General features: G+C 43.2%; 1 protein-coding gene across 1 annotated transcript; it reads left to right on the forward strand.

Annotated features, from left to right (window-relative positions):
- Positions 1-16,945: 16,945 nt before the first annotated feature.
- LOC121843871 (agouti related neuropeptide) lies at positions 16,946-22,497 on the forward strand. The gene is made up of 4 exons (XM_042313736.1): positions 16,946-17,043; positions 18,238-18,787; positions 19,281-19,387; positions 21,780-22,497. Exons 2-4 carry the CDS (start codon positions 18,649-18,651, stop codon positions 21,969-21,971), a joined length of 438 nt encoding a protein of 145 aa, XP_042169670.1. The 5' UTR covers positions 16,946-17,043; positions 18,238-18,648; the 3' UTR covers positions 21,972-22,497.
- Positions 22,498-23,949: the final 1,452 nt, after the last annotated feature.

The raw sequence follows: 23,949 nt of genomic DNA on the forward strand, positions 1-23,949 counted from the left end.
CAGTAGATAAAGGACCTCATCTGACTCTGGGTCAGTAGATAAAGGACCTCATCTGACTCTGGGTCAGTAGATAAAGGACCTCATCTGACTCTGGGTCAGTAGATAAAGGACCTCATCTGACTCTGGGTCGGTAGATAAAGGATCTCTGATTGTGGGTCAGTAGATAAAGGGCCTCATCTGACTATGGGTCAGTAGATAAAGGATCTCTGACTCTGGGTCAGGAGATAAAGGGCCTCATCTGACTCTGGGTCAGTAGATAAAGGGCTTCATCTGACTCTGGGTCAGTAGATTAAGGGCCTCATCTGACTCTGGGTCAGTAGATAAAGGAACTCTGACTCTGGGTCAGTAGATTAAGGGCCTCATCTGACTCTGGGTCAGTAGATTAAGGGCTTCATCTGACTCTGGGTCAGTAGATAAAGGAACTCTGACTCTGGGTCAGTAGATTAAGTGCTTCATCTGACTCTGGGTCAGTAGATTAAGGGCTTCATCTGACTCTGGGTCAGTAGATTAAGGGCTTCATCTGACTCTGGGTCAGTAGATGAAGGAACTCTGACTCTGGGTCAGTAGATAAAGGGCCTCACCTGACTCTGGGTCAGTAGATTAAGTGCTTCATCTGACTCTGAGTCAGTAGATAAAGGGCCTCGTTGCCAACATCTCTTTAACACCACCCCAGTGCTCCTTTCAGAGGCGCCCTGCTCCGCAGTCACAGGTCTTGTCCCGAGGGATGTGACTCATAGTACCTGCTCCCTCTGGAAGAAAAAAAACTGCATATGGATCAGCCAAAAGGAAGGGATTCAATTTTCTTCAAAAAAATGTCACTCCTATCGAAGCTAGAATCGTTCTCTGCATTTTGTTGAATATTTCTGATGATCATTAGACCCAGACCTAGGCCTCCTGCCCCCCCCACCCCATGCTGATGCTCATTAGACCCAGACCTAGGCCTCCAGCCCCCCACCCCATGCTGATGCTCATTAGACCCAGACCTAGGCCTCCAGCCCCCCCTCCCCATGCTGATGCTCATTGGACCCAGACCTAGCCCCCCGCCCCATGTTAATGCTCATTAGACCCAGACCTAGGCCTCCAGCCCCCCACCCCATGCTGATGCTCATTAGACCTAGACCTAGGCCTCCAGCCCCCCACCCCATGCTGATGCTCATTAGACCTAGACCTAGGCCTCCAGCCCCCCACCCCACTCCATGCTGATGCTCATTAGACCCAGACCTAGGCCTCCAGACCCCCCCGCCCCATGCTGATGCTCATTAGACCCAGACCTAGGCCTCCTGCCCCCCACCCCATGCTGATGCTCATTAGACCCAGACCTAGGCCTCCTGCCCCCACCCCATGCTGATGCTCATTAGACCCAGACCTAGCCCCCCACCCCATGCTGATGCTCATTAGACCCAGACCTAGGCCTCCAGCCCCCCACCACCCCATGCTGATGCTCATTAGACCCAGACCTAGGCCTCCAGCCCCCCGCCCCATGCTGATGCTCATTAGACCCAGACCTAGGCCTCCAGCCCCCCACCCCATGCCGATGCTCATTAGACCCAGACCTAGGCCTCCAGCCCCCACCACCCCATGCTGATGCTCATTAGACCCAGACCTAGGCCTCCAGCCCCCCGCCACCCCATGCTGATGCTCATTAGACCCAGACCTAGGCCTCCAGCCCCCCACCCCACCCCATGCTGATGCTCATTAGACCCAGACCTAGGCCTCCAGCCCCCCACCCCATGCTGATGCTCATTAGACCCAGACCTAGGCCTCCAGCCCCCCCCACCCCATGCTGATGCTCATTAGACCTAGACCTAGGCCTCCAGCCCCCCACCCCATGCTGATGCTCATTAGACCCAGACCTAGGCCTCCAGCCCCCCACCCCATGCTGATGCTCATTAGACCCAGACCTAGGCCTCCAGCCCCCCACCCCATGCTGATGCTCATTAGACCTAGACCTAGGCCTCCAGCCCCCCACCCCATGCTGATGCTCATTAGACCCAGACCTAGGCCTCCAGCCCCCCCCACCCCATGCTGATGCTCATTAGACCCAGACCCAGACCTAGGCCTCCAGCCCCCCACCCCATGCTGATGCTCATTAGACCCAGACCTAGGCCTCCAGCCCCCCACCCCACTCCATGCTGATGCTCATTAGACCTAGACCTAGGCCTCCAGCCCCCCGCCCCATGCTGATGCTCATTAGACCCAGACCTAGGCCTCCAGCCCCCCCCACCCCACTCCATGCTGATGCTCATTAGACCTAGACCTAGGCCTCCAGCCCCCCCGCCCCATGCTGATGCTCATTAGACCTAGACCTAGGCCTCCAGCCCCCCGCCCCATGCTGATGCTCATTAGACCTAGACCTAGGCCTCCAGCCCCCCCCCCCCTCCCACTGGTTGACCTACTGTATAACATCATCCAAACTGATGATTCATTGCTTTCATGTGTGACTTCCGTACTGACTTACGCTGACCACCATAAATAACCACTGCCAGGAATTCCCATTAAAAATGTTCTATGAAGCATTATATAAATAACATTTTTAAAAATCTCTTAAATTAAATATGTCCCTAAAAGCAATGCAGAGTTCAACAAGATGCGTTGGGAGATGTATTTGCAAAGGTTTTGGCGACTCACCAATTCCAGGAAATGCATCTGGCCTCTCCCTATCAGTCCCCATTCTGAGTATATTACATCCGAATGAGCAATGCTACTACATACATTAGACCACAGAGTGACCAGATCGACAAATGGATTTGTACTCAAATTTGATGTTTTTCAAAACATTTACTGAGAAATATATTGAATCATAATAACATACAGGTTGACTTGGTACTTCCTGTTTACCTATTAAAATAAAATAGAGCAGTATTCATTATTTTATAAAAGATTGTTACTCATAGACCTGTGCTAAATATTCTGTATTCTGTACTGAGAATTGTTATACATTATTACAAAATACTATAAACAATCATCGAGATAAGTGACACGTTATTAAAAACAAACTTTATCTGCTTACATGAACAAACCTCCCCCAGTACAAACGGTTCATGGAATCAGACGTCATAGCAGATCTGTGAAGCACTGAACAACTATGTTGACAGTCATTAGTGAGGTCAAAGGAATGGAAAAACAATGACTTCTGGGTAAATCCCTTCACATTAAGTGCTAAACAAGCCAACTGTAATCAGCTACTTATTAATGATGATCCATATTCTACAACATACTGTGTGTCTGTGTAATGTGTCTATATAGGAGGGGTTGGGTAATGTGTCTATATAGGAGGGGTTGGGTAATGTGTCTATAGGAGGGGTTGGGTAATGTGTCTATACTGGAGGGGTTGGGTAATGTGTCTATAGGAGGGGTTGGGTAATGTGTCTATAGGAGGGGTTGGGTAATGTGTCTATATAGGAGGGGTTGGGTAATGTGTCTATTGGAGGGGTTGGGTAAAGTGTCTATAGGAGGGGTTGGGTAATGTGTCTATATAGGAGGGGTTGGGTAATGTGTCTATAGGAGGGGTTGGGTAATGTGTCTATATTGGAGGGGTTGGGTAATGTGTCTATAGGAGGGGTTGGGTAATGTGTCTATAGGAGGGGTTGGGTAATGTGTCTATATAGGAGGGGTTGGGTAATGTGTCTATTGTAGGGTTGTTGGGTAATGTGTCTATATAGGAGGGGTTGGGTAATGTGTCTATATAGGAGGGGTTGGGTAATGTGTCTATTGTAGGGTTGTTGGGTAATGTGTCTATATAGGAGGGGTTGGGTAATGTGTCTATATAGGAGGGGTTGGGTAAAGTGTCTATATAGGAGGGGTTGGGTAATGTGTCTATAGGAGGGGTTGGGTAATGTGTCTATATTGGAGGGTTGGGTAATGTGTCTATAGGAGGGGTTGGGTAATGTGTCTATAGGAGGGGTTGGGTAATGTGTCTATATAGGAGGGGTTGGGTAATGTGTCTATATAGGAGGGGTTGGGTAATGTGTCTATATAGGAGGGGTTGGGTAATGTGTCTATATAGGAGGGGTTGGGTAATGTGTCTATATAGGAGGGGTTGGGTAATGTGTCTATATAGGAGGGGTTGGGTAATGTGTCTATATAGGAGGGGTTGGGTAATGTGTCTATTGTAGGGTTGTTGGGTAATGTGTCTATATAGGAGGGGTTGGGTAATGTGTCTATATAGGAGGGGTTGGGTAATGTGTCTATTGTAGGGTTGTTGGGTAATGTGTCTATATAGGAGGGGTTGGGTAATGTGTCTATATAGGAGGGGTTGGGTAATGTGTCTATATAGGAGGGGTTGGGTAATGTGTCTATATAGGAGGGGTTGGGTAATGTGTCTATTGTAGGGTTGTTGGGTAATGTGTCTATATAGGAGGGGTTGGGTAATGTGTCTATATAGGAGGGGTTGGGTAAAGTGTCTATATAGGAGGGGTTGGGTAATGTGTCTATAGGAGGGGTTGGGTAATGTGTCTATATTGGAGGGGTTGGGTAATGTGTCTATAGGAGGGGTTGGGTAATGTGTCTATAGGAGGGGTTGGGTAATGTGTCTATATAGGAGGGGTTGGGTAATGTGTCTATTGTAGGGGTTGGGTAATGTGTCTATAGGAGGGGTTGGGTAATGTGTCTATAGGAGGGGTTGGGTAATGTGTCTATAGGAGGGGTTGGGTAATGTGTCTATAGGAGGGGTTGGGTAATGTGTCTATAGGAGGGGTTGGGTAATGTGTCTATATAGGAGGGGTTGGGTAATGTGTCTATTGGAGGGGTTGGGTAATGTGTCTATAGGAGGGGTTGGGTAATGTGTCTATAGGAGGGGTTGGGTAATGTGTCTATATAGGAGGGGTTGGGTAATGTGTCTATATAGGAGGGGTTGGGTAATGTGTCTATATAGGAGGGATTAGGTAATGTGTCTATAGGAGGGGTTGGGTAATGTGTCTATAGGAGGGGTTGGGTAATGTGTCTATATAGGAGGGGTTGGGTAATGTGTCTATAGGAGGGGTTGGGTAATGTGTCTATAGGAGGGGTTGGGTAATGTGTCTATAGGAGGGGTTGGGTAATGTGTCTATATAGGAGGGGTTGGGTAATGTGTCTATATAGGAGGGGTTGGGTAATGTGTCTATATAGGAGGGGTTGGGTAATGTGTCTATATAGGAGGGGTTGGGTAATGTGTCTATTGGAAGGGTTGGGTAATGTGTCTATAGGAGGGGTTGGGTAATGTGTCTATAGGAGGGGTTGGGTAATGTGTCTATAGGAGGGGTTGGGTAATGTGTCTATAGGAGGGGTTGGGTAATGTGTCTATATAGGAGGGGTTGGGTAATGTGTCTATTGGAGGGGTTGGGTAATGTGTCTATAGGAGGGGTTGGGTAATGTGTCTATAGGAGGGGTTGGGTAATGTGTCTATAGGAGGGGTTGGGTAATGTGTCTATAGGAGGGGTTGGGTAATGTGTCTATATAGGAGGGGCTGGGTAATGTGTCTATAGGAGGGGTTGGGTAATGTGTCTAAAGGAGGGGTTGGGTAATGCATCTATAGGAGGGGTTGGGTAATGTGTCTATAGGAGGGGTTGGGTAATATGTCTATATAGGAGGGGTCAGACTCCACCTCCACAACCACAGGCTCTTTGGAAGGGTTGCCAGAAGAAAAAGCCCTTTCTGACCTCCAGACACAGACGCAAAGCGCTTGGAGTTTACCAAACGTCATTTAAATTATGACTGGAAGAAGGTGCTCTGGTCAGATACAGCATCGGCATGTTTGGCGTCGAAACAGAGATGCATACAAGGAGAGGCACCTCATACCCACGGTGAAACAAAGATGCATACAAGGAGAGGCACCTCATACCCACGGTGAAACAGAGATGCATACAAGGAGAGGCACCTCATACCCACGGTGAAACAGAGATGCATACAAGGAGAGGCACCTCATACCCACGGTGAAACAGAGATGCATACAAGGAGAGGCACCTCATACCCACGGTGAAACATGGAGGCATACAAGGAGAGGCACCTCATACCCACGGTGAAACAGAGATCCATACAAGGAGAGGCACCTCATACCCACGGTGAAACATGGAGGCATACAAGGAGAGGCACCTCATACCCACGGTGAAACAGAGATGCATACAAGGAGAGGCACCTCATACCCACGGTGAAACAGAGATGCATACAAGGAGAGGCACCTCATACCCACGGTGAAACAGAGATGCATACAAGGAGAGGCACCTCATACCCACGGTGAAACAGAGATGCATACAAGGAGAGGCACCTCATACCCACGGTGAAATATGGTGGTGGGTCAGTGATGTTTTGGGGCTGTTTTAATTCCAGAGGTCCAGGGGCACCTCATACCCACGGTGAAATGTGATGGTGGGCCAGTGATGTTTTGGGGCTGTTTTAATTCCAGAGGTCCAGAGGCACCTCATACCCACGGTGAAATATGGTGATGGGTCAGTGATGTTTTGGGGCTGTTTTAATTCCAGAGGTCCAGGGGCACTGGTTAAGATTGATGGCATAATGAATTCCACCAAGTATCAGGCAATTATGGCTGACAATCTGGTTGCCTCTGCCAGAAGGCTGGAACTTGGCCGTAGGTGGACTTTCCAACAAGACAATGACCCGAAACATACCTCAAGATCCACACAGAAATGGTTCTGTGACGACAAAATCAATGTTCTGCCATCTCAGTGGCCGGACCTCAATCCAATGGAAAACCTGTGGTCTGAGTGGAAGAGGGCAGTTGATAAGCGCAAACCCAAGAATGTGAAGGATCTTGAAAGGATCTACATAGAGGAATAGTCCAAAATCCCTCCAAACGTGTTCCTTAACCTTGTCAAACATCACAGGAAAAGACTCCATGCTGTTATCCTTGCCAGAGGTGGTTTGCACTAAGTACTAAATGAGGAGTGCCAATAATTATGAAACCTTGATTTTGGTGAAATGTATTTTGTATTAAATAATTGTATGATTTTGGTTAGTTCCATTTAAACATTAATAAAATACAGTATTTCTCGCATGTTGGTATTTTGATTTTATCTCTATAATTATATTGTTTATATTTGTTTTTAAGTATTGTTTGTGCGTTGCCAGTCAGAGGTGCCAGTCATTTTGGAGCCCACTGTACCTCCATTAAAGAGGATGTGGGATGACATGTCACACCCTGACCATAGTTTGCTTTGTATGTTTCTATGTTTTGTTTGGTCAGGGTGTGATCTGAGTGGGCATTCTATGTTGTGTGTCTAGTTTGTCTATTTCTATGTCTGGCCTGATATGGTTCTCAATCAGAGGCAGGTGTTAGTCATTGTCTCTGATTGGGAACCATATTTAGGTAGCCTGTTTTGTGTTGGGTTTTGTGGGTGGTTGTCTCCTGTGTCAGTGTTTGTTCCACACGGGACTGTTTCGGGTTTACACTTTTGTAGTTTATTCATGTATCGTTTTCTTATTAAAAAACAAACATGGTTTTCAACCACGCTGCATTTTGGTCCTCCTCTCCTTCGACGGAAGAATCCCGTTACATGACATCGTGTTAAAGAGGAGAGTGACTCTACTTTCAGGTCTTTCCACTGAGCAGCCGTCTAGTTAACGCTCACAGATGAACCGTGTTCACATAGAAAACGATTATGTTTCCTGTGTCCATGAAGGGCTTTTATTATGTGTCCATTAAGGGTTTTATTATGTGTCCATTAAGGGTTTTTATTATGTGTCCATGAAGGGCTTTTATTATGTGTCCATGAAGGGCTTTTATTATGTGTCCATTAAGGGTTTTTATTATGTGTCCATGAAGGGCTTTTATTATGTGTCCATGAAGGGTTTTTATTATGTGTCCATGAAGGGCTTTTATTATGTGTCCATTAAGGGTTTTTATTATGTGTCCATTAAGGGTTTTTATTATGTGTCCATGAAGGGCTTTTATTATGTGTCCATGAAGGGCTTTTATTATGTGTCCATGAAGGGCTTTTATTATGTGTCCATTAAGGGTTTTTATTATGTGTCCATTAAGGGCTTTTATTATGTGTCCATTAAGGGTTTTTATTATGTGTCCATTAAGGGCTTTTATTATGTGTCCATTAAGGGTTTTTATTATGTGTCCATGAAGGGCTTTTATTATGTGTCCATGAAGGGCTTTTATTATGTGTCCATTAAGGGTTTTTATTATGTGTCCATGAAGGGCTTTTATTATGTGTCCATGAAGGGCTTTTATTATGTGTCCATGAAGGGCTTTTATTATGTGTCCATGAAGGGCTTTTATTATGTGTCCATTAAGGGCTTTTATTATGTGTCCATTAAGGGCTTTTATTATGTGTCCATGAAGGGCTTTTATTATGTGTCCATGAAGGGCTTTTATTATGTGTCCATGAAGGGCTTTTATTATGTGTCCATGAAGGGCTTTTATTATGTGTCCATGAAGGGCTTTTATTATGTGTCCATTAAGGCAAGACTAAAGTACGTACACACAGAGGGAGGTCAAGTCAACAATCCCCAAAAACAAAGAGGAATCCCAAATGGAAGCCTATTCCCTGTTTAGTGCACTACATTTGACTGGTCATAGGTAGTGCACTACATTTGACTGGTCATAGGTAGTGCACTACATTTGACTGGTCATAGGTAGTGCACTACATTTGACTGGTCATAGGTAGTGCACTACATTTGACTGGTCATAGGTAGTGCACTACATTTGACTGGTCATAGGTAGTGCACTACATTTGACTGGTCATAGGTAGTGCACTACATTTGACTGGTCATAGGTAGTGCACTACATTTGACTGGTCATAGGTAGTGCACTACATTTGACTGGTCATAGGTAGTGCACTACATTTGACTGGTCATAGGTAGTGCACTACATTTGACTGGTCATAGGTAGTGCACTTTTACATTTGACTGGTCATAGGTAGTGCACTACATTTGACTGGTCATATGTAGTGCACTACATTTGACTGGTCATAGGTAGTGCACTACATTTGACTGGTCATAGGTAGTGCACTACATTTGACTGGTCATAGGTAGTGCACTACATTTGACTGGTCATAGGTAGTGCACTACATTTGACTGGTCATAGGTAGTGCACTACATTTGACTGGTCATAGGTAGTGCACTACTTTTGACTGGTAATAGGTAGTGCACTACATTTGACTGGTCATAGGTAGTGCACTACATTTGACTGGTCATAGGTAGTGCACTACATTTGACTGGTCATAGGTAGTGCACTACATTTGACTGGTCATAGGTAGTGCACTACATTTGACTGGTCATAGGTAGTGCACTACATTTGACTGGTCATAGGTAGTGCACTACATTTGACTGGTCATAGGTAGTGCACTACATTTGACTGGTCATAGGTAGTGCACTACATTTGACTGGTCATAGGTAGTGCACTACATTTGACTGGTCATAGGTAGTGCACTACATTTAGGGGTTCTGTTTGTGCTGCAGTCCCTTGTTTCTTGACTGAGGACTTGATTGAAGCCTTGTAAATAACCACGTCAATGAAGAACACTTCTGGGAACAGTACATCTGTTACGTTCACCAATCAGAACATGTAAAAGGTCAATCTATTTGCCATTCATTTGAGCATGGTAAGGGTGTACTTCCTGTTCGTTACCTGGAAGGGAGTTTCATTGATGTTGAAACAATGGCTTTAATACAACACAATATGGATTAGACAATTCATGTATTTCCCATTTATTAGGCTATATATTATGCATAGTACACATCTATATATTATGTATAGTACACATCTATATATTATGCATAGTACACATCTATATCTGTATAGTACACATCTATATATTATGTATAGTACACATCTATATATTATGTATAGTACACATCTATATATTATACATAGTACACATCTATATATATTATGATAGTACACATCTATATATTATGTATAGTACACATCTATATATTATGTATAGTACACATCTATATATTATGTATAGTACACATCTATATATTATGTATAGTACACATCTATATATTATAGATAGTACACATCTATATATTATGCATAGTACACATCTATATATTATACATAGTACACATCTATATATTATGCATAGTACACATCTATATATTATAGATAGTACACATCTATATATTATAGATAGTACACATCTATATATTATGCATAGTACACATCTATATATTATACATAGTGCACATCTATATATTATAGTACACATCTATATATTATACATAGTACACATCTATATATGTATAGTACACATCTATATATTATGCATAGTACACATCTATATATTATGTATAGTACACATCTATATATTATGCATAGTACACATCTATATATTATGCATAGTACACATCTATATATTATGTATAGTACACATCTATATATTAATAGTACACATCTATATATTATTATGTATAGTACACATCTATATATTATATAGTACACATCTATATATTATACATAGTACACATCTATATATTATGTATAGTACACATCTATATATTATGTATAGTACACATCTATATATTATACATAGTACACATCTATATATTATGTATAGTACACATCTATATATTATGTATAGTACACATCTATATATTATACATAGTACACATCTATATATTATAGATAGTACACATCTATATATTATGTATAGTACACATCTATATATTATGTATAGTACACATCTATATATTATGTATAGTACACATCTATATATTATGTATAGTACACATCTATATATTATACATAGTACACATCTATATATTATGCATAGTACACATCTATATATTATGCATAGTACACATCTATATATTATGTATAGTACACATCTATATATTATGTATAGTACACATCTATATATTATACATAGTACACATCTATATATTATGCATAGTACACATCTATATATTATAGATAGTACACATCTATATATTATAGATAGTACACATCTATATATTATAGATAGTACACATCTATATATTATGCATAGTACACATCTATATATTATACATAGTACACATCTATATATTATGCATAGTACACATCTATATATTATACATAGTACACATCTATATATTATGCATAGTACACATCTATATATTATGCATAGTACACATCTATATATTATACATAGTACACATCTATATATGTATAGTACACATCTATATATTATACATAGTACACATCTATATATTATACATAGTACACATCTATATATTATACATAGTACACATCTATATATTATGCATAGTACACATCTATATATGTATAGTACACATCTATATATTATGCATAGTACACATCTATATATTATACATAGTACACATCTATATATTATGCATAGTACACATCTATATATTATGCATAGTACACATCTATATATTATACATAGTACACATCTATATATTATGTATAGTACACATCTATATATTATGTATAGTACACATCTATATATTATACATAGTACACATCTATATATTATACATAGTACACATCTATATATTATACATAGTACACATCTATATATTATACATAGTACACATCTATATATTATACATAGTACACATCTATATATTATACATAGTACACATCTATATATTATACATAGTACACATCTATATATTATACATAGTACACATCTATATATTATACATAGTACACATCTATATATTATGTATAGTACACATCTATATATTATACATAGTACACATCTATATATTATGTATAGTACACATCTATATATTATACATAGTACACATCTATATATTATGTATAGTACACATCTATATATGTATAGTACACATCTATATATTATGTATAGTACACATCTATATATGTATAGTACACATCTATATATTATGTATAGTACACATCTATATATTATGTATAGTACACATCTATATATTATACATAGTACACATCTATATATTATGCATAGTACACATCTATATATTATAGATAGTACACATCTATATATTATACATAGTACACATCTATATATTATACATAGTACACATCTATATATTATGCATAGTACACATCTATATATTATACATAGTACACATCTATATATTATGCATAGTACACATCTATATATTATGCATAGTACACATCTATATATTATGCATAGTACACATCTATATATTATAGTACACATCTATATATTATACATAGTACACATCTATATATTATGCATAGTACACATCTATATATTATGCATAGTACACATCTATATATTATACATAGTACACATCTATATATTATAGTACACATCTATATATTATAGTACACATCTATATATTATAGTACACATCTATATATTATAGTACACATCTATATATTATATAGTACACATCTATATATTATGCATAGTACACATCTATATATTATGCATAGTACACATCTATATATTATGCATAGTACACATCTATATATTATACATAGTACACATCTATATATTATAGTACACATCTATATATTATGCATAGTACACATCTATATATTATCTATATAGTACACATCTATATATTATAGTACACATCTTTATATTATAGATAGTACACATCTATATATTATAGTACACATCTTTATATTATACATAGTACACATCTATATATTATGCATAGTACACATCTATATATTATACATAGTACACATCTATATATTATAGTACACACCTATATATTATACATAGTACACATCTATATATTATAGTACACATCTATATATTATACATGGTACACATCTATATATTATACACACATCTATATATTATAGTACACATCTATATATTATACATGGTACACATCTATATATTATACATAGTACACATCTATATATTATAGTACACATCTATATATTATACATGGTACACATCTATATATTATACACAGTACACATCTATATATTATAGTACACATCTATATATTATAGTACACATCTATATATTATACATGGTACACATCTATATATTATACATAGTACACATCTATATATTATAGTACACATCTATATATTATACATAGTACACATCTATATATTATGCATAGTGCCCATTCATTAGGCTATATATTATGCATAGTACACATCTATATTTTATAGTACACATCTATATATTATAGTACACATCTATATATTATGCATAGTACACATCTATATATTATAGATAGTACACATCTATATATTATAGATAGTACACATCTATATATTATGCATAGTACACATCTATATATTATACATAGTGCACATCTATATATTATAGTACACATCTATATATTATACATAGTGCCCATTGAAAAAATCTAAATACAATGCAAGGCTGTTAAGTCGTTTATACATGTATGTTAATTACCAATCCTGTTAAGAAAACCACATTATTTCAGTCTGATTGGTCTGTAAAGACACTAACCTGTCCATAATGATGGAGCAACTATAGACACTAACCTGTCCATAATGATGGAGCAACTATAGACACTAACCTGTCCATAATGATAGAGAGACTATAGACACTAACCTGTCCATAATGATGGAGAAACTATAGACACTAACCTGTCCATAATGATAGAGAGACTATAGACACTAACCTGTCCATAATGATGGAGCAACTATAGACACTAACCTGTCCATAATGATAGAGAGACTATAGACACTAACCTGTCCATAATGATGGAGCAACTATAGACACTAACCTGTCCATAATGATGGAGCAACTATAGACACTAACCTGTCCATAATGATGGAGCAACTATAGACACTAACCTGTCCATAATGATGGAGCAACTATAGACACTAACCTGTCCATAATGATGGAGCAACTATAGACACTAACCTGTCCATAATGATGGAGCAACTATAGACACTAACCTGTCCATAATGATGGAGCAACTATAGACACTAACCTGTCCATAATGATGGAGCAACTATAGACACTAACCTGTCCATAATGATGGAGCAACTATAGACACTAACCTGTCCATAATGATGGAGCAACTATAGACACTAACCTGTCCATGATGGAGCAACTATAGACACTAACCTGTCCATAATGATGGAGAGACTATAGACACTAACCTGTCCATAATGATGGAGCAACTATAGACACTAACCTGTCCATAATGATAGAGAGACTATAGACACTAACCTGTCCATAATGATGGAGAAACTATAGACACTAACCTGTCCATAATGATGGAGCAACTATAGACACTAACCTGTCCATAATGATGGAGAAACTATAGACACTAACCTGTCCATAATGATAGAGAGACTATAGACACTAACCTGTCCATAATGATGGAGCAACTATAGACACTAACCTGTCCATAATGATGGAGAAACTATAGACACTAACCTGTCCATAATGATGGAGCAACTATAGACACTAACCTGTCCATAATGATAGAGAGACTATAGACACTAACCTGTCCATAATGATGGAGAAACTATAGACACTAACCTGTCCATAATGATGGAGCAACTATAGACACTAACCTGTCCATAATGATGGAGCAACTATAGACACTAACCTGTCCATAATGATGTAGAAACTATAGACACTAACCTGTCCATAATGATGGAGCAACTATAGACACTAACCTGTCCATAATGATAGAGAGACTATAGACACTAACCTGTCCATAATGATGGAGAAACTATAGACACTAACCTGTCCATAATGATGGAGCAACTATAGACACTAACCTGTCCATAATGATGGAGAAACTATAGACACTAACCTGTCCATAATGATGTAGAAACTATAGACACTAACCTACCTGCTAGCCCTAGGATAGACTAGAGCATGTTTTATATACAAGGCCTTTAACCTCCTCTAACATCAACACTAGGATAGACTAGAGCATGTTTTATATACAAGGCCTTTAACCTCCTCTAACATCAACACTAGGATAGACTAGAGCATGTTTTATATACAAGGCCTTTAACCTCTAACATCAACACTAGGATAGACTAGAGCATGTTTTATATACAAGGCCTTTAACCTCTCCTGACATCAACACTAGGATAGACTAGAGCATGTTTTATATACAAGGCTTTTAACCTCCTCTAACATCAACACTAGGATAGACTAGAGCATGTTTTATATACAAGGCTTTTAACCTCTCCTGACATCAACACTAGGATAGACTAGAGCATGTTTTATATACAAGGCCTTTAACCTCCTCTAACATCAACACTAGGATAGACTAGAGCATGTTTTATATACAAGGCCTTTAACCTCCTCTAACATCAACACTAGGATAGACTAGAGCATGTTTTATATACAAGGCCTTTAACCTCCTCTAACATCAACACTAGGATAGACTAGAGCATGTTTTATATACAAGGCCTTTAACCTCCTCTAACATCAACACTAGGATAGACTAGAGCAGGATTGTGCAAACTTTTTGGCTCGAGGGCCACGTCGGGATTTTGAAATTCAATGGAGGGCCTCATATTTTGGGGGGGACGAATTGTTTGTTAAAATCGACCTGCGGCGGCTTCCCGAGTGGCGCAGCGGTCTAAGGCATCGCAGTGCTTGAGGCGTTACTAAAGACCCGGGTTCGATCCCAGCCTGTGTCACAGCTGGCCATGACTGGGAGACCTATGAGACGGCGCACCATTGGCCCAGCTTCGTCCGAGTTAGGAGAGGGTTTGGCAGGCCGATATTTCCTTGTCACATCACGGTCTAGCGACTCTGACACTGTCGCCAGGTGTACGGTGTTTCCTCCTTAAGTGGTGCTTCCGGCTTAAGTGGGCATTGTGTTAAAAGGGGTACATTTAAAAAAATAATTTTATGTCTCGCGAGCCGCATTGAAGTGCCCGGTGGGCCGGTAACTGCCCGTGGGCCGTACTTTTCCTCCCTTTGGACTAGAGCATGCTTATATACAAGGCCTTTTCCTCTCCTGACATCAACAGTCATACTCCTGAGTTTCTATGTTATTATCACATGGTCAAGGGATGGAGACAGGGAGGAGTCAGGGAGGAGTCAGGGAGGAGTCAGGGAGGAGTCAGGGAGGAGTCAGGGCAGAGTCAGGGCAGAGTCAGGGCAGAGTCAGGGCGGAGTCAGGGCGGAGTCAGGGCAGAGTCAGGGCAGAGTCAGGGCAGAGTCAGGGCGGAGTCAGGGAAGAGTCAGGGAGGAGTCAGGGAAGAGTCAGGAAAGAGCCAGGGAGGAGTCAGGAAAGACTCAGGGAGGACTCAGGGAGGAGTCAGGGAGGAGTCAGGGAGGAGCCAGGGAGGAGTCAGGGAGGAGCCAGGGAGGAGTCAGGGAGGGGCCAGGGAGGAGTCAGGAAAGAGTCAGGGAGGAGTCAGGGAGGGGCCAGGGAGGAGTCAGGGAGGAGCCAGGAAAGAGTCATGGAGGATTCAGGGAGGAGTCAGGGAGGAGTCAGGGAGGAGTCAGGGAGGATTCAGGGAGGAATCAGGGAGGAGTCAGGGAGGAGTCAGGGAGGCCACACTGACTATCTCTATGACCACTCCTTCTGCCCACTACTCTCCTATTCACTAGGAACCAAGCAAGAAGAAAACGGTCTGAAACAGGGAGGGGAGGAATCAGGGAGGAGTCAGGGAGGAGTCAGGGAGGCCACACTGACTATCTCTATGACCACTCCTTCTGCCCACTACTCTCCTATTCACTAGGAACCAAGCAAGAAGAAAACGGTCTGAAACAGGGAGGGACTACCTAAATGTGTCCAATAACAAACACTCATTTTCATTATCCATTGCAAAGCGTTTTGCTACTGTGGACGCTTATGACTACGACCCTGGGCTGAAGAGAGCTAGGCAACGCTATGCTTTTATCAATTGCATACTCCCACCCCTCTCACCTCCTCCACTAATGGGTTTTGATAAGGAGACGAGTAGAGAGAAGAGAGGACGCAGGGTTTTTGCAATTGAGAAAAGGCCCATGACTGTGAGCACTCCTCCTCTTCCTCCTCCTCCTCCTCCTCTTAATCCCCCCCATGTAGCTGCTGCTGTGGGCTGGCCTCCCTCATCCCTCCTTACCTCCTCCCTCCTTCCCTCCTCAGGGCATCTTTATAAAGAGACTCTTGGTCTCACCATGGGAGGATCACTCACAGACACAGGAGTCCACGGAGCCACAGGTGAGCTGAACAACCCAGTAGCTGCTCTGTGTGTTTCTCTCTCTCTCTGTCTCTGTCTCCCTCTTTCTCTGTATCTATCTCTCTGTCTCTCTCTCTCTGTCTCTCGCTGTCTCCCTCTGTGTCTCTCTCCGTCTCTTTCTCTCTCTGTCTCTCTCTCCGTCACTTTCTCTTTCTCACTGTATCTCTATATCTCCGTCTCTTTCTCTCTCTCTCTCTGTCTCTCTTTCTTTGTATCTCTCTCTGTGTCTCTCTCGGTCTTCCTCTTTGTCGCTTTCTCTCTCCATCTCTTTCTCTCTCTGCCTCTAACTCTGTCTCTATCTCTCTCAGGTCTCTCTCTATCTCTCTCTCTTTCTCTGTATCTCTCTCTCTGTCTCTCTCTCTCTCTGTCTCTCTGTCTCTCTCTCTATATCTGTATCTCTCTCTCTCTCTCTCTCTCTCTCTCTCTCTCTCTCTCTCTCTCTCTCTCTCTCTCTCTCTTTCTCTGTATCTGTATCTCTCTCTTTCTCTCTCTCTCTCTCTGTCTCTCTCTATATCTGTATCTCTCTCTTTCTCTCTATCTCTCTCAGGTCTCTCTCTATCTCTCTCTGTCTCTCTCTCTCTCTATCTCTGTCTCTCTTTCTCTGTCTCTCTTTCTCTGTATCTCTCTCTCTGTATCTCTCTCTCTGTCTCTTTCTCTCGCTGTCTTTCTGTCGCTCTCTGCCACTCTAACTCTCTCTTATTCGCTCTTTTTACACACACACACACGCACGTACGCACACACACACGCAAAACAAATGTGACTTGTCTAATATCTAATACTGTATGTTCCTCTGAGGTTGAGCCAAGCGCAAACAACTGGACACTTTGTCTAATGTAACTGCTGTTGTGGTCTGTGAGTGTGTGTGTGTGTGTGTGTGCTCTCTGAACGGTTACAATGCTTGAGGAGAAATTATGACAATATCTGCAACTCTCTCAGATCTCTACAGATCACTTGTAGATCACATTCAAATAGGCTGTTTTGCAATGTATTACAGGTAAAATAGCTCAAACAGAATGATTTGATATTGAAGTTAAAAAAAGAGACTGTAGAAGACCTCAAACATTTAGTCATTTGTCAATGATTTTAGGCAAAACAACAAAGTTTACTTTAAAAAAAAAAAAAAAGTTATTTAACTGTAATGGCATAATCCCCATCTATGTATGACTCTTCCTCAGTTCTCTTCCGTCAGTGAAGCAGCACTCAGTGAAGCAGCCGTCAGTGAAGCAGCCGTCAGTGAAGCAGCACTCAGCGAAGCAGCACTCAGTGAAGCAGCCCTCAGTGACGCAGCACTCAGTGAAGCAGCCGTCAGTGAAACAGCCGTCAGTGAAACAGCCGTCAGTGAAACAGCCGTCAGTGAAGCAGCCGTCAGTGAAACAGCCGTCAGTGAAGCAGCCGTCAGTGAAGCAGCCGTCAGTGAAACAGCCGTCAGTGAAACAGCCGTCAGTGAAGCAGCCGTCAGTGAAGCAGCCGTCAGTGAAGCAGCCGTCAGTGAAACAGCTGTCAGTGAAACAGCCGTCAGTGAAGCAGCACTCAGCGAAGCAGCACTCAGTGAAGCAGCACTCAGTGAAGCATTGTGTTGTATCAGCATGGTCAACTCAGTCTTCCTATACTGCTGGACCCTGTGCCTGATCCAGCTGGCTACAGGACTGGTTCATGGAAACGTTCGTCTAGACGACTCCCATCCCGGCCTCAGACGCACCGACGACTCCTTCCTCTCCGATATAGGTTCGGTTTTTTTTTTGCATTTGCTGTAATTAGGTAGACAGTAATTACTGTCCAGGTGAGAAAGAACAGAGGATTGTTCCAGAAAGCTGGGTCAGTCAGTTGGCCGTGGATTGTTCCAGAAAGCTGGATCAATCAGTTAGCAGAGGATTGTTCCAGAAAGCTGGATCAGTCAGTTAGCAGAGGATTGTTCCAGAAAGCTGGATCAGTCAGTTAGCCGAGGATTGTTCCAGAAAGCTGGATCAGTCAGTTAGCAGAGGATTGTTCCAGAAAGCTGGATCAGTCAGTTAGCCGAGGATTGTTCCAGAAAGCTGGATCAGTCAGTTAGCCGAGGATTGTTCCGGAAAGCTGGATCAGTCAGTTAGCCGAGGATTGTTCCGGAAAGCTGGATCAGTCAGTTAGCCAGCTAACGTTTTGATTGAAGTCATTCCTCTCTAGGAAACGATCCCATTCTGATTGATGGATTGATGGATTGACCTTTCGTTTCTCCCCTTAGGTAAAGGCTCTCTCTCTATAGGGGATCCTGTTGGTTTCCGCTTAGAGTCTGAGGATGAAGAGGAGAAGGAGGAGGAGCTGCTGATGGACATGGAAACCTACGATGAGGTGGATCAATATACTATTTAAATCATTACTCGTTGTGTATGACAGCGTGCAACGTGTACATCACTTTAACATGTTTAGGGTTTACTACTGTGTACTTATGGAGACCAGACGTTCTACCAAGGATAGTAAAACAATGGAGACCAGACGTTCTACCAAGGATAGTAAAACAATGGAGACCAAACGTTCTACCAAGGATAGTAAAACAATGGAGACCAGACGTTAGTTAGGAGTTAGGGTTAGGAGTTAGGGTTAGGTTTAGGTTTAAGAGTTAGGGTTAGGAGTTAGGGTTAGGTTTAGGTGGTTAGGTTAAGGGTTAGGTTTAGGTTTAGGTGGTTAGGTTAAAGGTTAGGTTTAGGTTTAAGAGTTAGGGGTTAGTGTTAGGGTTAGGAGTTAGGGTTTTAGGTTAGGAGTTAGGGGTTAGGTGTTAGGGTTAGGTTTAGGTTTAAGAGATAGGGTTAGGAGTTAGGGTTAGGAGTTAGGGTTAGAGTTAGGGTTAGGAGTTAGGGTTAGGGTTAGGTTTAGGTTTAACAGTTAGGGTTAGGAGTTAGGGTTAGGAGTTAGGGTTAGAGTTAGGGTTAGAGTTAGGGTTAGGTTTAGGTTTAAGAGTTAGGGTTAGGAGTTAGGGTTAGGAGTTAGAGTTAGGGTTAGGTTTAGGTTTAAGAGTTAGGGTTAGGAGTTAGGGTTAGGAGTTAGGGGTTAGAAGTTAAGGTTAAGGTCAGGCGTTAGGGGTTAGACTAAGGAGTTAAGGGCTAGGGTTAGGAGTTAAGGTTAAGAGTTAGGGGTTAGGGGTTAGGAGTTAAGGTTAGGAGGTAGGGGTTAGGGGTTAGGAGTTAAGGGTTAGGAGTTAGGAACTAGGGGTTAAGGTTTAGGGTTAGGATTTAGGGGTTAAGGTTAGGGTTAGGAGTTAAGGTTAGGAGTTAGGGGTTAGGGGTTAGGAGTTAAGGTTAGGAGTTAGGGGTTAGGGGTTAGGAGTTAAGGGTTAGGAGTTAGGAACTAGGGGTTAAGGTTTAGGGTTAGGATTTAGGGGTTAAGGTTATGTTAAGAGTTTGGGAAAAATGGATTTTGAATGGGAATCAGTTGTTTTGTCCCCACAAGGATAGTAAAACAAACATGTGTGTGTGTGTGTGTGTCCATCTGTCTGTCTGTATGTGTGGTGTCTACTGTCTAACATTCTGTCCAGGGGCTGTACTTGTACATCAAAGCAACATCAAGCTGCCTCACGCTATAGAAACAGAGGCTCCTGCCCTCTGGCTCCTTCTGGTTCGGACCAGGCTAACTGGCTGGGTCATACATTCCACCAGGCTGAGGTTGAGGCTGTGCAGCTGTGGGAGCAGAGCCATGAGTTCTCCCTGTCGCTGTATCCCCTCACCAGCAGTTCTGTCTGTGAGGTTGAGGCTGTGCAGCTGTGGGAGCAGAGCCATGAGTTCTCCCTGTCGCTGTATCCCCTCACCAGCAGTCCTGTCTGGGTTATGTCTTGTCTGTTCATCCACCAGGCTGAGGTTGAGGCTGTGCAGCTGTGGGAGCAGGAAACCTGCTAGTACCTCTTCTTCAACTCGTTCTGCTACTGCTGTAGAAACCTGCTAGTACCTCTTCTTCAACTCGTTCTGCTACTGCTGTAGAAACCTGCTAGTACCTCTTCTTCAACTCGTTCTGCTACTGCTGTAGAAACCTGCTAGTACCTCTTCTTCAACTCGTTCTGCTACTGCTGTAGAAACCTGCTAGTACCTCTTCTTCAACTCGTTCTGCTACTGCTGTAGAAACCTGCTAGTACCTCTTCTTCAACTCGTTCTGCTACTGCTGTAGAAACCTGCTAGTACCTCTTCTTCAACTCGTTCTGCTACTGCTGTAGAAACCTGCTAGTACCTCTTCTTCAACTCGTTCTGCTACTGCTGTAGAAACCTGCTAGTACCTCTTCTTCAATGCTTTCTGCTACTGCTGCCGTCCCTAGCACCAGACTCTCCACTCGACCTCCAACCGGGTCCCCTCCCTCCCTCCACTGTGTAACATCGGTCCTGTCTGTGTTCTGGGTCCCCTCCCTCCCTCCCTCCCTCCCTCCCTCCCTCCCTCCCTCCCTCCCTCCCTCCCTCCACTGTGTAACATCGGTCCTGTCTGTGTTCTGGGTCCCCTCCCTCCCTCCCCCTCCCTCCCTCCCTCCCTCCCTCCCTCCCTCCCTCCCTCCCTCCCTCCCTCCCTCCCTCCCTCCCTCCACTGTGTAACATCGGTCCTGTCTGTGTTCTGGGTCCCCTCCCTCCCTCCCTCCCTCCCTCCCTCCCTCCCTCCCTCCCTCCCTCCCTCCCTCCCTCCCTCCCTCCCTCCCTCCCTCCCTCCCTCCCTCCCTCCACTGTATAACATCGGTCCTGTCTGTGTTCTGTCTCGTCTGTCCATCTACCAGGATGTTGCCGAGGCGATGCAGCTGCAGAGCAGGGCCATGCGTTCTCCCCGTCGCTGTATCCCCCACCAGCAGTCCTGTCTGGGTAACACGCTGCCCTGCTGCGACCCCTGCGATACCCGCTACCCCCGAATGTTCGGCTCCATCTGCTACTGCCGTCGGACGGCCTGCGCCGGCGCTCACCGGCGTCCCTAAAACACTCCTAGAAAACCCTCTACGCCCCCCCCCTCTCACGGTGGGGCCCCTTTCTCTGCCAGTCTACAGTCAGTATCTAATCCATATCCGCAAGGCTTGATTTTACGAGCACGCAAACACAGACTACACATCCCAGGATGCATCAGTGAGACCGGCCAATAGGACACTCTCGTTATGTTGTATTTTCTTCTTGATGTTAACTCTGGTTGTGTTTTATTTTTTTTAAATGTTTCCCGATAGGTTAGATGGATGTTACTTTATTGTTCAATGAAAGTCGAAAGACAAATCAATCTCTAAAAAGGTCATATATATATATATATATAATTGTCTAAAAAAAAATTGCCTTAGATTTTTTTTTTTTTTTTTTTTTTTTGTTAATTATTTAATCTAAAAAAAAAAAACTGGGAACATATTTTTTTTTTTTAAAGAGACCAGAATGTAAAATACTTACATTACTCAAATCAAAAGTGGACATTTAAAGTTTGGTTTATTGATTTGAAATAGTGAATCAGGTTCCGTATGTTCATCATGTTGTAACGGTTTTCTAGTGGTGATGAAGGAGAGTCGGACCAAACTGCAGCGTGTCGATTGCGATCCATATTTATTAAACAAAAAAAACGTAAACACGACTAAACACTAAACACTACAAAACAATAAACGTAATGAAAACCGAAAACAGCCTATCTAGTGCAAACTAACAGAGAGTACAAGTAAGACACTAAGGACAATCACCCACGACAAACTCAAAGAATATGGCTGCCTAAATATGGTTCCCAATCAGAGACAACGATAAGCATCTGCCTCTGATTGAGAACCACTCCAGACAGCCATAGACTTTGCTAGACAACCCACTAAGCTACAATCCCAATACCACCACCAAAACCCCAAGACAAACACACCACAATTACAAAAACCCCATGCCACACCCTGGCCTGACCAAATACATAAAGATGAACACAAAATACTTTGACCAGGGCGTGACAGAACCCCCCTAAGGTGCGGACTCCCGAACGCACCTCAAAACAATAGGGAGGGTCCGGGTGGGCGTCTGTCCATGGTGGCGGCTCCGGCGCGGGACGTGGACCCCACTCCTTTAATGTCTTAGTCCCCTCTCCCTTCGTCCCTGGATAGTCCACCCTCGCCGCCGACCATGGCCTAGTAGTCCTCACCCAGAACCCCACTGGACTGAGGAGCAGATCGGGACTGAAGGACAGCTCGGGACCGAGGCAGCTCGGGACTGAGGGGAAGCTCGGGAGTGAGAGAAAGCTCAGGAGTGAGAGAAAGCTCAGGAGTGAGAGGAAGCTCAGGAGTGAGAGGAAGCTCAGGAGTGAGAGGAAGCTCAGGAGTGAGAGGAAGCTCAGGAGTGAGAGGAAGCTCAGGAGTGAGAGGAAGCTCAGGCCGGTAAATAGATCTACCAGCTCCTGGCTGGCTGGTGGTCTCAGCAGATCCTGGCTGACTGGCAGATCCTGGCTGACTGGCAGATCCTGGCTGACTGGCAGATCTGGAAGAGTCTGGTTGACTGGCAGATCTGGAAGAGTCTGGTTGACTGGCAGATCTGGAAGAGTCTGGTTGACTGGCAGATCTGGAAGGGTCTGGCTGACTGGCAGATCTGGAAGAGTCTGGCTGACTGGCAGATCTGGAAGAGTCTGGCTGACTGGCAGATCTGGAAGAGTCTGGTTGACTGGCAGATCTGGAAGAGTCTGGCTGACTGGCAGATCTGGCGGCGCTGGGCAGACTGGCAGATCTGGCGGCGCTGGGCAGACTGGCGGCGCTGGGCAGACTGGCGATGCTGGGCAGACTGGCGGCGCTGGGCAGACTGGCGGCGCTGGGCAGACTGGCGGCGCTGGGCAGACTGGCGGCGCTGGGCAGACTGGCGGCGCTGGGCAGACTGGCGGTGCTGGGCAGACTGGCGGTGCTGGGCAGACTGGCGACGCTGGGCAGACTGGCGACGCTGGGCAGACTGGCGACGCTGGGCAGA

This window comes from Oncorhynchus tshawytscha, unplaced genomic scaffold, assembly GCF_018296145.1.
Source record: "Oncorhynchus tshawytscha isolate Ot180627B unplaced genomic scaffold, Otsh_v2.0 Un_contig_8804_pilon_pilon, whole genome shotgun sequence".
Classification (NCBI taxonomy): domain Eukaryota; kingdom Metazoa; phylum Chordata; class Actinopteri; order Salmoniformes; family Salmonidae; genus Oncorhynchus; species Oncorhynchus tshawytscha.